This window comes from Rhea americana, unplaced genomic scaffold (assembly GCF_003343005.1).
Source record: "Rhea americana isolate MKP2758 unplaced genomic scaffold, rheAme1 scaffold_63, whole genome shotgun sequence".
In the NCBI taxonomy this organism is placed as follows: Eukaryota; Metazoa; Chordata; class Aves; order Rheiformes; family Rheidae; genus Rhea; species Rhea americana.
Genome location: NW_028186790.1, coordinates 1,039,677 through 1,054,374, shown reverse-complemented (window position 1 = coordinate 1,054,374; position 14,698 = coordinate 1,039,677). Strand labels below are relative to the sequence as shown.

The 14,698-nt window shown below is 40.0% G+C and overlaps 1 protein-coding gene across 3 annotated transcripts in view; it reads left to right on the top strand.

The window, feature by feature from the left end:
* The first annotated feature begins 866 nt into the window (after positions 1-866).
* RCAN2 (regulator of calcineurin 2) overlaps positions 867-14,698 on the top strand; it is a 97,691-nt gene continuing 83,859 nt past the window's right edge. The window contains exons 1-2 of one of the 3 annotated variants that reach the window (XM_085320399.1): positions 867-949; positions 10,010-10,236. In XM_085320399.1, the coding sequence (XP_085176525.1) occupies positions 10,012-10,236 (225 nt within the window). In that variant the 5' untranslated portion in view covers positions 867-949; positions 10,010-10,011. Of the gene's footprint in view, positions 950-1,298; positions 1,387-1,501; positions 1,521-10,009; positions 10,237-14,698 lie in introns of those variants that run through there. The other 2 variants (XM_085320401.1, XM_085320402.1) reach the window with 2 other exon arrangements.

Below are 14,698 nucleotides of genomic sequence, written 5' to 3'. Positions count from 1 at the left end.
TCACCCACCCCACCTCACTCCCTCTCACCGCATACCCACCTCCTCATCCCGCCTCACCCCACACCCACTTCCTCACCCCGCCTCACCTCATCCCACCTCAACCCATACTCACCTCACCCCATACCCACCTCCTCATCCCACCTCACCACCTCTCACCCCATACCCACCTCCTCATCCCGCCTCACCCCACACCCACCTCCTCACCCCGCCTCACCTCATCCCACCTCAACCCATACTCACCTCACCCCACACCCACCTCCTCACCCCACCTCACCTCATCCCACCTCACCCCATAATCACTTCACCTTGTCCCACCTCATTCCATACCCACCTCCTCGTCCCACCTCACTCCATACCCACCTCACCCCATGTTCACCTACTCATCTCACCCCACCTCACCTTGTCCCACTTCACCTCACCCCATCCCCACACCCCACCTCGCCCCATCTCACCTCATCTCCTCTCACCTCCCCCCCCCGCCACCTCCTCGCCCCACCGCACCGCACCGCACCGCACCGCACCGCCGGGGGCACCGCGACCCCGAGGGAGGGAAGCTTTGCCGCACAGCGGCGCCGAGGACACGAGCCGCTGCCGGCTCCTACAGCTCCCCGCGCGCCGCGGCGAGCGGAGGCCGCGTCCCACCTGCCGCCGCCGCCCACACCGGTAACGGCCGCGCGGCGCGAGGCGCAGCGGGCACGCAGCGGCCCCGGGGGCGGGGGAGGCGGGGCCAGCGCGCTCCTCGGGTTCTCATTGGTGGACACCGCACGCTCGTCTGGGCGGAGCGCCTCGCTGATTGGGTAGCGCCGGCTCCCTCCCCACCGCCCCCTCCGCCACCTTCGCCTCAGCGGCGCGAGCAGGGCGAGAGGCGCGGGGCCAGCGGCGGCGGCGCTGTCCTCGGGGCTCGGCGGGAGGCGCAGCGAGGCGCCGGGCGCGCGAGCCGCGGGAGCAGGTAAGGCCAAGGCTAACGCTAAGGCTGCGGCCAAGGCTGCCGGCGGGCTCCTTGCCCGGCGGGGCCGCGCGGGTGCAGCCCTGCCCTGCCCTGCCCCGCCGACCTCGCCGCCGGGCGCCCCTGCGGCGCGGCCGCGCCGGGGTTATGTAACGGCGCCCGCCGCCCTTCCCGGCCCCCGCCTGCGCCTCAGCGCTCGTTTCGGCGGCGAGCTCGGGGCTTGAGGGGCGAGCCCTGCCCTGCCCTGCCGCGGGGGGTCGGCGCCGCGGGCGCGGCCCCGCGTGGCGGTTGGAAGCGGCCGTTGGGCGCGGTGAGGCGGCGCGCGGCGGGTAACGGGCGCGGCGCGGGGGCCGGTGCGCGGCATTGCCCGGGAACCGCGGGGAGGTCGCCGGAGTTACCGCTATGTCCCGCGCCGGTCTGGCTTGGTCCTGAGTTAACAGGTAGTTCACCGGACCTGGTGTGGTGCTCTTCCCGTCCTCGATAAAATTCTTCCCTAAAAAAGTACTGTGGTCCGTTCGTTTCTGAGCAGTTCATAAACTACAGCTCAGGCAGAACTACAAACTCATCGCAGTGAGTCAGGGCAGATATATATTTTTTTTTCTGTAAATTGTCAGCTCTGTTAACTGGTATAGAGTTGTATAGAGGTGCTCTCGTTAAACTGCTGAGAGGGAGTCGACAGCTATGTAGTTTGTCTATTCTCTTCCAAATAGTCTAGTGTGCATTCAGATCCCATGGCTTAGTTTGTCATTATTTCTATTTCAAATATTTGTCGTTGCATTGATGTCCTTAGTGCTGTTTAGGTTGTAAACTACTCCCATGCACTAGCAGCAAGACCTTTTCAAGAAAATATTTACATTTTATTTCAATTTATAACAAAAGTTCTATAGCCATTTAATGGACTTCATAGTCTGATTGGATTTTCTTTGTCTGTTCTGGGGAAAAAAAATTATATCTTCATCATTTGTTTTTTAAAAAATTCAGTATAAATACCGCATTCCTAAACTTCTGGTCTCATAAAGTGATGTGTATGTTCTACTTCTAGGTAGTTTTCTGCTGGCATGATTGTTGGGCTTATTTTTGCCCTGCTGTGTTTATGGTGTTTAAATATCTTCTAGGAATTAAGCAATATGAACAGCACCTACTGCATGTGGTTCTAACGTCTGTGGTTTCTTCCTTTCCATATTATTTGGGGGGGGGGAAGGAAAATAGGACTTAATAAGAATTGGGTATGGTCATAATTTTATGTTACAAGCTGAAGGGTTGATAAACGAGGTTTTTCATGGAACCCTGCATGAGGTAACAGATATAGTACTACAGTGTCAGTAGCTTTCAATAGCTTTTGGCTATGTGCTGGTTTTAGTACTGGCTTTTAGTACAGTGTAGCATAGAAGGCCAAGTGAAGGTGATCAGAAASTTTATTCTATTTTTTTTGGAGTTTTTTTCAAGTTTTTTAAAAAATATCGTAATGTTAGTTTAATGGTTGATTAAGCAATGCACATATTCCTCGTTTTAAGAGTAGCATATTAAAATCGTCTTGCCTGACACTGATTCTCCAAAGCATCATCTCTCTATTATGGAATGGGTCTGGACCCTGACTTCAGTAGAGTTCAGCACCAAGTTCAGGAGCTGGCTTGTGTGCCCTGTAGCTGGAGGTACAGATTATTTAGCAGACCCATTCCCATACTGGTCAAATGCTAGAGCCCCAGCATGGGAGGCACACTTGAGCCATTTGAACAATATGCAGGTCTTGAACAGTTTGAGCTGGCCAGCCCTGCTTTAGATGAATAAAACTGAATAGCCCCTTTGGATGTTAAAAGCTTCCAAAAATAGTTGCAAAGGCTCAGCTAAATTTAATACAGCTAGAATGTCAGTGGAAAGGATTAGAACATTTGGGATTTGCACCAGTTAGCATTAAAAAAAAAAAAAAGAAAAAAAAAAGAAAAAGAAAATTCTTCCTCATCTTAAAACTCTTACTTCTATAAGAGGAATATTGGAGACTGATTAGGTTAGTGCCATACAAAACTAGTGCAAAGTTGAAATGTTAGTGGACTTCCCTGTGCCAGTAATTTTTATTGCTGTGTGCAGAAAGAGTCATTGTCCAGGTGAGGAATGCAGAGGAGAAGATTAAGGAAAAAGATGAATATAGATTAGTATAGCAGCTTTCTAGGTTGGAACAGTTCATTAACTTTGTCATGTGAGGTCTCTCTGCTCTTTCTAATGAAGTAAAATGTCTTTAAGTCTGTGGGAGCTTTCTGTAGTGAAGAACCAGCACCTTATAAAAACAATACCCATCACCAGTATTCTATTTATGGGATAGAATGAAATTTTGGTAGGTTGTTAGCGTTGGAACTTCCCTATTACACTCGAGCCTTCTGCCAAAGTCATCTGTGTGGGTTTAACTGACTTCAACAGGACCTGCATACTTAGACCAACACTACATAAATTGGTAACTCTGCTTTCATTAAGTCAGTGACTATTTTAAGTAAAAATGAATTTTTTCAGGGGAAAAAAACTTTTTTTTGTTTTGTTTTTTTTTGTTCTGTTTGAGTTAAAGGTAGAACTTACTTTTTAGTGGTAGCAGAGGGAATTTTTGCTCTTGTTCTGGACCCTTCTAGGAAAACACCCATAATGTTTTTTTCCTTTATTTTTTTTCCCAGCTTTCTTAATTTCTGTGGATTACTGTTTCTAGGAGGTTTGCACTCAGGACTTGGTAATACTTTTAGTTTATAGTGATTATATTTAAAGCCTCTATTTGTAACATTGTTTGTTTTTTATTCTATTTTTAGTCATCTTGTTTGTCATGACTAGCAGTGCTTAAAAAAAAATACAGTAAAAAGTTTCCAAGTGATTTGAAAAGATATATGCCTGTTTCTTGATGTCCCTGAGGGAATTTTTAAAATACTCTGAAGACAGGAAAATGGTCACTGACAAAATATCTTATTAGTTTCCATAAACACAGTGGATAAATCTATACGTAATTGATAATTAAGACACTGGTTCAGGAAAACACTTAGCACATGGTGAGCATTAGTCATGTGTTGAAGTCCAGCTTCATTCAGCAAAGTACTAAAGCTGAAGTTTTTATTTTATAGGGGTCTAAATTCATAGCAAGGCATACATCATTGCACTTAAAATTTTACACTAGAAGATCAATTTTTTGATAAAACAGCCCTACAAATAGAATTTTCAGTAGGCTATTATGATCTGTTAGTAAATTTTGGCAAATAAGGAAAAACAGAGCTCCAGCTTTTTGCTGGTCTCTGTTAAATTAATTAGAGGTGCACTGCCTCTAAATAGTAGTAGTTATGATATCAGAATGAACACAGCTCTCATCAATAATTTGTACAGAGCTTTCAGCTACAGCATCTACACAGTTGAACACACTTGATGTTTCTGAGCTATCCAAAACAGGAAGTTCTTGCATCCTTTGACCACAGGAGGAAGAATTTGAAATGGCTTAGCTTCATGTGAAGTAATGCAATTGTACGTACACAAAGAAGTAAGAGATTGAAGACAAGGTGTGGAAAAGTAGTGGCTGCTATGATGTTTCAAGAGTTAAAAGACTAGTACTGCAATTTTTGGTGCACTCCTATTCTCTGGGTAATGTATTTTCTGACCTAAAAGTTTAGGGTTAAAATCCTAGACCAAAATTAAAAAAACAACATGTAGAGGAACACAGATTATTTATGGGGAGCTTGATTTACAGGGAATAAATTGAGATGGCAAGGAATCGGCATTAGCTGGATGTTATATGAGCTTGGATGCAGGTTTGTTTCTGTCTTGGTATCTCAGACTTCTGGAGAGAATAGTCCTGTGGAGTTTACGAGGGTGGTCCCATTTTAAGGTCTTGCAGACTGAGTTTAGCACAAGTGTTGGTTCTAGAGGATTCCTTAGCTTTATTGGATTATTTTTTATGGAATTGCTTTTTTTTCCCCTAAATTCTGTATGCCAGTTTCTGTTATTTTAAGAATATGAAAACTTTCCTGATTTGCAGATAGAGGAGCAATCAAATTAATTTGAACTCGTTACCTGTCAGAAGTAGGATGAGTTTGGTTTATCTTTATTTGGATGACTTTTCATGCTTTGTTGACAATATAAAAGGGACTGTAGGAGGTAATAAACTTATTTTGCCAAAAATTATGAAAAGGATCTTCAATCTAAATAGAAATTGGACTGAATAATGGTATTGCATCTATAGTTACATATAAAATGACTTTTAATTGTGTCTACTTTATATGGCAATCTGTTTCATAGAGCGATTCATTCTTAATCATGTGTAATCCAAGAATTTTGAAATGTCCACTTCTTTGTTCTAAATTAGTAGAATAAATGGAAAGGAACTGTTTTGACAGAGCATTGTCTGAAATGACTGAGTAAAAAAAATTCTTTAAAAAACAAGAAAAAGCTAAACCCCTCCACCATAAAAAAAGAAAATAAAACTTTTGATAGATATAACGAAGAATTTAACGTTAGAATTTAATACCTGTAACATTTTTTCATATAAAAATAGAGATCCTAGCTCATGATTAGTTTTTGAAAATGTTGGTTAGGTTGTTGGTTATTATGTTCTTGAAAATAAGAAATCACCATATTAGAGGTTATGAAGCTCATGGAGACCTGTGAAAGCTCAGACTGTAGCTTCATGAATGCTTTGAGGAGATTAGTCACTGAAAGATGCGATCGTAGTCTTTGCTCTTCCATTCACAGACTTTGGTCTTCTATTTTTCGCTGCTGTTACAAGCCTTTATGTAACCATGAAGTGAATCAGATCAGCTATCCTAAGAAGTTGAAGCTAAACATCTTTTTTCCCTTAGTCTGGGTCAGTAAGCTTTTTCATTTAACTGGATCAGTTCACTGGTCTGATTTATAGCATGGCCACACAAATACTTTGTCCAATGCAAAATGTAGCCTGGGACCTCTCTCCACATAAGAAGTGGCAGGTGTTGGAAGTGAGTGACCTAAGGTATGTGACAGATTATGTTGCATCTTTCAGCAGAAGTGCTAGTTTGTCCAGTAAAGAATCTGAATTTACAGGCCAAGGTTTTGAAGTGTGCTAGCAGATAATGTGGTTGATTCAAATATGTTTGTATGTGCTGACTGTTACTGAGCTCAGGCTCAGAGATGTTTTTTTCTTTTGGGGAGCACAAATGTGTCTGATCAGTGAGACTTTCATTTTAACTGTACTGCTATACTGGGTGCTATGTAGTACATAGCAAAGTAAAGCCTGTGAGCAAGGGCTATGCACTAGTTTTTCTGTGCAGATGTCTTTAATAATTGTGTGGGTCCCATTTTTCATTGAGCAGGGGGTGTAATAATCAGGGTTTTGCAAGTTGACTTGCTGGTAGAGGGAAAATTGATTTGGATTTAAGGTGTATCTCAAGAGTAGATGATGTGCACATGTACAATCCCCCACCCTCCCAAGTCTTGAAATGATCAAAAGGCATACAAGTTTCAGTGACTTAGAAAAGTTGGCCTGTGGCCAATACCCAAGTCCCACTGAGCAAAGCTGCCTCAGGAACTGATCAAAACAAGGAACAAAATTTCCTGTTACTTAAAGAATTCCAACAGAGCAAAAATAGTATTGCATAATGTATCTTAAGAGCATTTGTTAACCTGCAGTCTCAGATGGAAATCTGTATGTTGCAGAAGCACCTGCGATATAGTATGTTCACTGCCTCTTAGTCTGTATTGTCAGATAAGATAGTTAAAATCTCATCATTCAAAATTCAGTTCTTACTGTTTTGGTACTTGCCATAGTGGTTTTAGCTGGTTCAGAATAGGACCTCTCCCACACACACACACACTTTCCTCACTATTTGGAATCTTATGATATGGTTCTTCCAGGAAATAAAAATTTTATAATAGTATATRTAGTAATATAGTATATAGTAATGTGTGTGTATATGTATGTATACACACTGACTTCTGGCTATATGTTGACTTCTCTTTGCACCCTAACAGGTTTGGTATGCATTGAGGAGCAGAATGCATGAAACTGGCTGCCATGAAGTCATTTTTAACATTATTATCAAACTGCTCAGTGGAAGTGAAGCTTATTCATTTTACTAAGAAGTGCAGCTTAAGAAATCAGCTGATATAATTAGAGATACATCATTGATTTGTTTTCCATATGTATTACATCTATTGCTGTAGTGTGGCTTTAGGTTCCATTAAGGTAGCAGGTTTCTGTCTAGCTGTTTACCTGAATGATTGTGCAGGTAGTGTGGTGTGGATGGGTGTGTTTGTGTGGTGGGTTTTTCCTCTTCCTTTTCAAAGAAAGAGTAATGAAGACTTTTCTCTCCTCACTAGAATTCCTAGTGAGTGAATTCATATTCGGGAGCTTCATAAAACTTTTGACCATTAGCTCATATGTTCTTTACCCTTTTGAGTCATTGTGACATAAAGTTGCCCTTGAAACTCCCCTCTCTGCTGAGTAGACTTTTCTAGTTTAATACTTATCTGTGGGGAAAAACTTTGCCCAGTGTGAAAACGTGATATTGAGTATTTTCATTTTGCCTGTTCTGAATGGAATACTTCATACCCAGCTCTGCCATGTGAGTTATATTTTGCAACATTGGACTTGTGGTTTATTTTCATAAACATAAAAACAATGAATCTAATCTTGCTACAGGCTAGACATGATGGCAAACAAACTTAGAGATGATTGTATTTGGAGTGGATGATCTATTAACATTTTTTGCTAAAACTGTGATGTATTCTGAACTTTTCTTCTTCTACAGCAGTGTTTACTGTGAAGATTTCTTTATAGTACTTAACCTGGGTATTTTACACTGAGATGTACAGTATACTTTACATTTCAATGAGGCTTAAATGAGTTGGTTTAAATGTCTGAAGGAGTATTGCCATGGCATTGAGTTCTGATGGGCTGATACATACTGCTAAGTTTAGCCATCTTCTCCACCATTTTTTTTCCCTCCACTGTCAGAACTAAATATCTGAACTGTAGTTAATTGGAGATACTTGTGCTGATGTCAGACTGAGTTGGCAAAGACATTACTCTGTTTTTGAGAGTCTAAAACCTGTCATCAGGATAAAGAGCTGGTTAGCTTGAGGCTTTCATATTACACATGCTTACTTACAGTGCTGCAGCTCTGTCATACATTCAACATTCTGGTTTGCTTTAAACCCTTTCTCTTCCTCCCCCATGTATACATGCCTGGAATACAGGACTAGGAAACTTCTTTTTAGCCCTCTGTAATGTATTTTAGTACCTGGAAATGGAGGGCAGCTAAGATCTTATGACCTAGCAGCTCTCCACAGATCATTGTATGCCCTATGGGTGGTATTGCTGTACAGCTTTCAATGGATATGCGACAGATCAGCTCTGGGCCAGGTCCTGAAAAACCCGGTCTGACTGTGGGGGTTGGACTAGGTGACCTATGCAGGTACCTTCCAGCCTTGATGCCCTGGTTAATGCTGGCTAATCAATCAGTCTTTATCAGGTGATCCGAGAGCGTACTAAGTGTGGACCTGGTAGTACTGCTCCAAAACTGATACTTTTGAGTGTGCTCTTGGTTTGTTTTCTTTAAAATTTAATTCACTAGCCGTGAGACTTCAGCAGTAATGTTTACTGACGTCTCTGTAACGCAAGGTTGTGGAATGAGGCACTCTATCTGCCAAGCATCATGTCAGAGCTGCAGTAGAAATGAGGTTATGTAAAAGGCACAGGCATGGTAAATTAGATCCATAATTTCACATTGCTTTATGGAGATTAAGTCTAAATAAGACATATGGTTTAATTTTGGACACTGTTTAGCCCTGACAGCTTTAGTTGAACCAATATGTACAAGTATTAATAGGGAATGGCAAGTATGCAGTAGAGCAAGGGCAAATAAAAAAAAAAAAAATGAACACACTAGTTATATAATTCTCTAACCACTTTAAGAGGAAAATAAGTCAATGATTGCATATTGTGAATTCCCTTATATGTTTATGCAATAATTATTCTTCTACATAACTTCTCTAGAGATCCAATAAGTTGATCAGAAGTTAATGTCCAGTATACCTATAGCAGGGACTATCTATGCTAGCCATGAGAAATAGCTGAATTTGTACTAACGAATACACTGATGATTAATTGGGACCTTTCCTTAATCCCTTTGGCTGTGGTATGAGGCTTACTCTCGTACCCACAGCAGGGATAGTGTTTGATGTATGAGCCTGTTACTTCTGTGTCCTTCAGTGACTCTAGAACTATCTTTCTACTCTGATGGATTTGGGTTAAAGCCTCCAAAATCAGCTGTTTTTTTTTTTTTTTCTTTTAAGAGGGGGATGAGGATCAACATTTAGTTCTGCTATTCCTTAGATCATTTTTTTTGTTGTTGTTGTTTGCTTCCTGATATCGTTAAAATTCAAACAAAGAAACTGCTAATGGGCATAGATAAAAGGGCACATTCTGCTCTTGAACTAAGGAACTAGTTGGCTGATGTTTTTTTTTTTTTTTTTTTTTGTGATAATGTCCTAGTAGTGTTTTTTTTTGTGATGATGAAGTGTCTTCAATCTTTGATGCTACTTTTCAAAAGGGTCGGCTTTTTGCTTTAAGTTGAAGCTTGATACAATTTTCAAAGCTATTTTCATGTTGTCATCCAGTGCATGATAGTTTCTCTTTAAGCTGACTGGAAACTCAGTTTGCCTTCCCAAGAGCAAACATGACTATCTCTTAAGCCCAGTTGCAACATAGTATTTTCTTTTAGAGCAAAGGGGATTAAAGTCGTGACACTCTTCTAGATGTGTTCAGCAGCTTGTGCTGATATGATTAGGTCTTTTCAGTGCTAATAGTTGGAACTAAAGGAAAGTTCTTATTGAGCTCTGTGAAACTGATATTAGTGCCTTGTTTCTGAGGTCAATCATTGCCTTAAAATAGTATGAAATACATTAATTACCTACAAATTAAGGTCCTGAGCTAAGAATTTCTGGGTCGATTTTCATGTGTGTGTATGTGTGTATATATATATATACATATATAATATATATATATATGTATGTATCTATCTATCTATATTAAGTTTAGTGTAATTGTGTTTCTCTCTCCTATGCTGATAGGAATGAGGGGAGACTCCTACTTCTTTGAAATGCGAGGCCTCAGTCACTATGGCTGCATCGCAGAGGATGGAGGACAGTTCTTAATCTATTCCATAGATGGAAACAGCAATTTAAAGAGATGTTTTGCAGAGGAAGATTTTCATGAAATAATTGACTTCAACGATCTCCCAAACTCTCTATTTGCTTGTAATGTTCACCAGTCTGTGTTTGAAGGAGAGGACAGTAAGGTACAGTGTCAGTTTCTGTACTTCCATTGTAAGATAAACATATACTTTTATTATGTTTGTTTCTCTTTAAAATTGCAATGTTTAGATGTTTGTCATTTGAAAAGAAACTGGATCAGAGATTCTTGCTGCCTTAAGGTATGTGACTACACTTTGCCATGTTCGTTTCAACAACTTAAGCCTATTCACCAGCTACAATGAACAAAATGTGTTTTTTTTTCCTTGCATTTGCAAAATACTGAAGCTTGCGTATGTGTCTCCATAGCAACCATAGTTACAGTCATGATGGAGGCTGCAAAGTTAGCACATGAAAGAAAGTTTATCTTGCTTGCTGATCAAGTATCACTGATGGGAGGCTGCCTTTCTTGTGTGTGTTTGTGGGTTTTTTTCCCAAATGTTTTAAATAATATTCTGAAATAATGTTGTACTTGGAAAACCTAAGATGAGTGCTGATGAGAACAAAGAAAAGAGGAAAAAGGATCAACGATTTGAGAACTGTTTCTTAGCATGGTTTTGATTGATTTATTTTTTTAGATGGAGTTGTCAATATAAAACTGATAGTTTGGGGCTTTGAAATTAGACTAGGCTAATTGCTACAGGTACATGTGAGGCTACTTAAATATCTTACCTGGAATTTTCAATTTGGAAACAAGTTGGCAACAGTAAAGATGGGCTTGGGTTTTGGCTGGAATTACCTGAGAACATGTCCAGATAAAACTGTAGATCAGATTCACTGAGACTGAAATGTGGCCAAGATGGACAAAGGGCTGCTTTGGTGGTGAGGGAAGTTACCAGATCAAAGGATCCTAATTCCTAATATTCCTAATTCCAGTGAAATGACCTCTAAAGCTGTGGAAGTAGAATTGCTTGCAACATTTGTTCAGATGGTGGTTTCTTTGCATCTTTTAATAAAGGTAATGATATTTTGTGTATGTTGAAGTAGCAGAGATTAAAAGAATCATTGATGTCTCTTCCAGTGAAGAAAACTGAGTACAGTGTTTCAAGTATCACAGCACTAAGTCAAATGATCATATTTACAGAGGAAAATCCTATACCCCAAATTCCTATCTTCTGTGCAGTATCGTGTTTAAGTTCTTTTGCTAGTAAGTCTCATTTTTGTTGTGCTATTTTTGTGGACTTATATCGCSCATCTAGCAATGAAGTTGAAAGTGTTTGTTACTTCAGTGGTTTGGGAACATCTTCATAAATATTTCTAGCATTAAAAGGATGTGAAAATACAGTTCTAAAAGAAGACCTACAAAGGTGTCCTAAGAATTAGAGAATCTCTTAACTCTGCAAAAAATTTATTCACACTTGCTCTAGATATTTCTCTTTTGAGAACTGTATTCTAGTGTTTTAGCTGATGGCTTAGCTAAAAAATGGGATGGACCATTATGTAACTTAATGGGGTATCAGTCCCTAAAGACTTACAGGACCTAAGGATGTGTCTCAAGAATAGCAGTTGACCTGTGGAGCTGCATATGCTATTCCATATACATGTCCATAAACAACCTATCAATGAAATGGATTATCAAACAACTCTGTTTRCAAGTAAGTAGTTACTCCTGTAAGTCCATATTCAACAAGGTGGGATTATTTTCAGATGTCTCATTAAAACCAACACTGGACCTGGGGAGCTGACTGTGACTTTTATTACTCTTGTAAAACAAATGTTTGTGTTTCCAGTTGATTTGTACTCATGATCTCTTCTATTATTAACTGTTGCTGCAGGCTAAGACCACACATGCTTTCAATATAAAACGTTATCATGTTACCAATCTTAAGTTAAAACCTCAAGACAGTTGCAATTAACAAACGATGCTAGCAGAATCACATCTTCAAATGCATATTGATCCAATGTACACACTAGTCTTTAAAAAAACAACAAAAAAACACTGTAATTGTTACATCTACAGTAGATTCATTGTTTTATCCATTTTGCAGAAAATAAGTTTTTTGCAATGTAACTTTGTCTTTGCTTTTCCTGACCTGTGATTTCTAAAGGAAATTGGAGGCATGCTTGGTTCAGAAGTTACTTGCAACTAGTAGAGAAAGCCAGGGAAACTTGTGAGCGTAAATGGATGTTTTGATTTGATGTATGAACTTGCTGCATAAATAATATTTAAATATCTAAATGTCTGAGTGACTGCAGCATACAACAACATTAATGTCATGAATTCAGTCTGACAGCTTTAAAGTTATGTTACTGAAGTGCCTCAGAGGCTGAATTGTCAAGTTATATTTTTCATTTTTCTTTTTTTAACACACAGATGTCTAAGCAGGACACTCAAAGATGGGCATTTCAAAGCAAGTGCCTTAAAATATAATTGTTTAAATTTGAAAGGATTTAACTACTCTGATTCAGATACAGGATAAATTACAGTTTATGCTTGAGCACTGGCTTGAAGCAACCTTGAGGGATCGCTTGGGTTCGCATCTACCTGTACTAAGCCAGTATGCCTTGTTCTTACTGCATCTTGTATCAGATATTCCAGCAATATCACATGGTTGTGCAACCTTAAGTAGGCTTCCCTGTTGCCTACCAAAAGAGATGATGGCAGCTATAAGGAGTTTGAAGGTCCTGTATCTTGCAGACAAAGGACCTGTATCAGGTCGGGCTGGGGTTTCCTCATTGACAGCACGTTAAGGCCTCAACATAGCCAGAGGGAGTCTGAAAAGATAGGAGCTGTGAGATCTAAAGACTAGTACTGCCATTGGGTTTAAAGAAAGCTGCACAGGAGTGGCTATTTCCCTGAACTTAAACACTCATAGAAGAAAGATTAGTACTAGCTATATGTGTATTTTTATACCATAACAATGAAGCATCTGTCTGAAAAAATTTTCCCTGTTGTTCAGACCTGTGTTCTTGGAAAGCAATCTCCATGTAGGTCAGGAAAATACCGTGAATAGCTAGGTTGATAATATGGGCATTTGAGAGTTTGCACAGAATGGCTCAGTAGTTTTAGTGAACTAACAGCTCACCAGTACTGAAGGGAGGTGCGCTTCCTTATTCCTGCTCTCATTATGAACAGCCTGTTTCTTCTGACCAAAACCAAAGTTGTACCTTCCTTACAATGTGACTAGAAAATATTGTGCTTTTTATTTTTTAAGGAAAAAACAAAGGCGTGGAGAAGTAGTGGATCCCCCCAAGATTATCCAGCAGGCTTACAGCAAAGCTGGGATYGGATTCAACTGTTTGCCAGTCGTGGAACTATATATTCCTGATCATTTGTCTTGCCTTGTAACCTGTTAATGGTGGGGTAGGCTTTTTGTTTTGTTTGGAGTGTACAGCACTGACTTGGGTTGTGGAGATCTTACTGTAAAGAAGTTAAAAATAAAATTACTCCTGAATCCTGGGATTTGCCATGTGACTCTTGGAAAAACTGATGGGCTATTTATATGAGCAAGATATGGCAAAATTGAGGCTTATTTCTGGCTGGTAGTGTGACTGAATGGAGGTGCTGCTCCTTTTATCTTTTTGATAAAGAGGTGGTGGGGGAAAGCCAAAGGACATGACTCTTGAGGATGCATATGTGTGTGTTTTAACTGTTAAATGCTATATGTAACGCTCAGACTTTCCACTTAGTAACACCTTTGTTGTGCATATATCACTATTTTGTAAAACTTCCCTTTCTGTAAGTTCTGTAATGTGACTATGTAATTTATCTCAGACTAAAACTCAAACACTTGTCTCTTAAGATGATTCTTCAGATACTGCAATACCTCAGGAGATAACAGCACCAAAATGTAACTATTAGAATTTGCTTTCAAGAAGGGAAATTTTTTTCCTCAAGTTTTTTAGAGGTTGATTGTGCTTTTCCCATTCTACTGTTTTAGTTCAAATTGGATGGAACAGCTGTTAAAGCTGATAGTTACACTTCCACCTTTTTTTTTAAGTAATAACACATGATAAAAGATTAATCAGTGTGCCTGTATCTTACTATGTTGCAGCTGCCAAAGATAGGTAAACAAAGTATATTTAGTGCCAGTGTAATTCAAAGAAAGAGGGCAGTGGTTCCCCCAGCTGTAAACCAGGAGACCTGAGACCAAGCATTGTTAGTTGAAGTGATGAGCTCTTACATGCTTATTCTGGTGATGAGGAGGGTGTGTGTGAATGTAAAACTGGTAAGTGAAGGTGATTATAAATAAACATATTTCTGAACTGTAAGCTTAATGGAGAGGGAAGAGGGGAGGAGAAAAGAAGTCAAAACTGATGAAAACTATAGTCCTCCTTTAATGGAAGGACTTCTATTGTGAAAACAGTTACTATTTTCATGAGAGATTGTCACATTACTTTTTATAATTTTTATTGATATAAGCTGGATAACTTCTTACTTTCATTATAGAAGCCTGCACTGGACTTCCACTGCTTTTGGATGTAGTATTAGGCTTTGACCTAAGGCTATCTCAAGTGACAGTTGGAATGTTTGTCCAAGGCTTACTAGGAAAGCACTTCTTTTTTTTC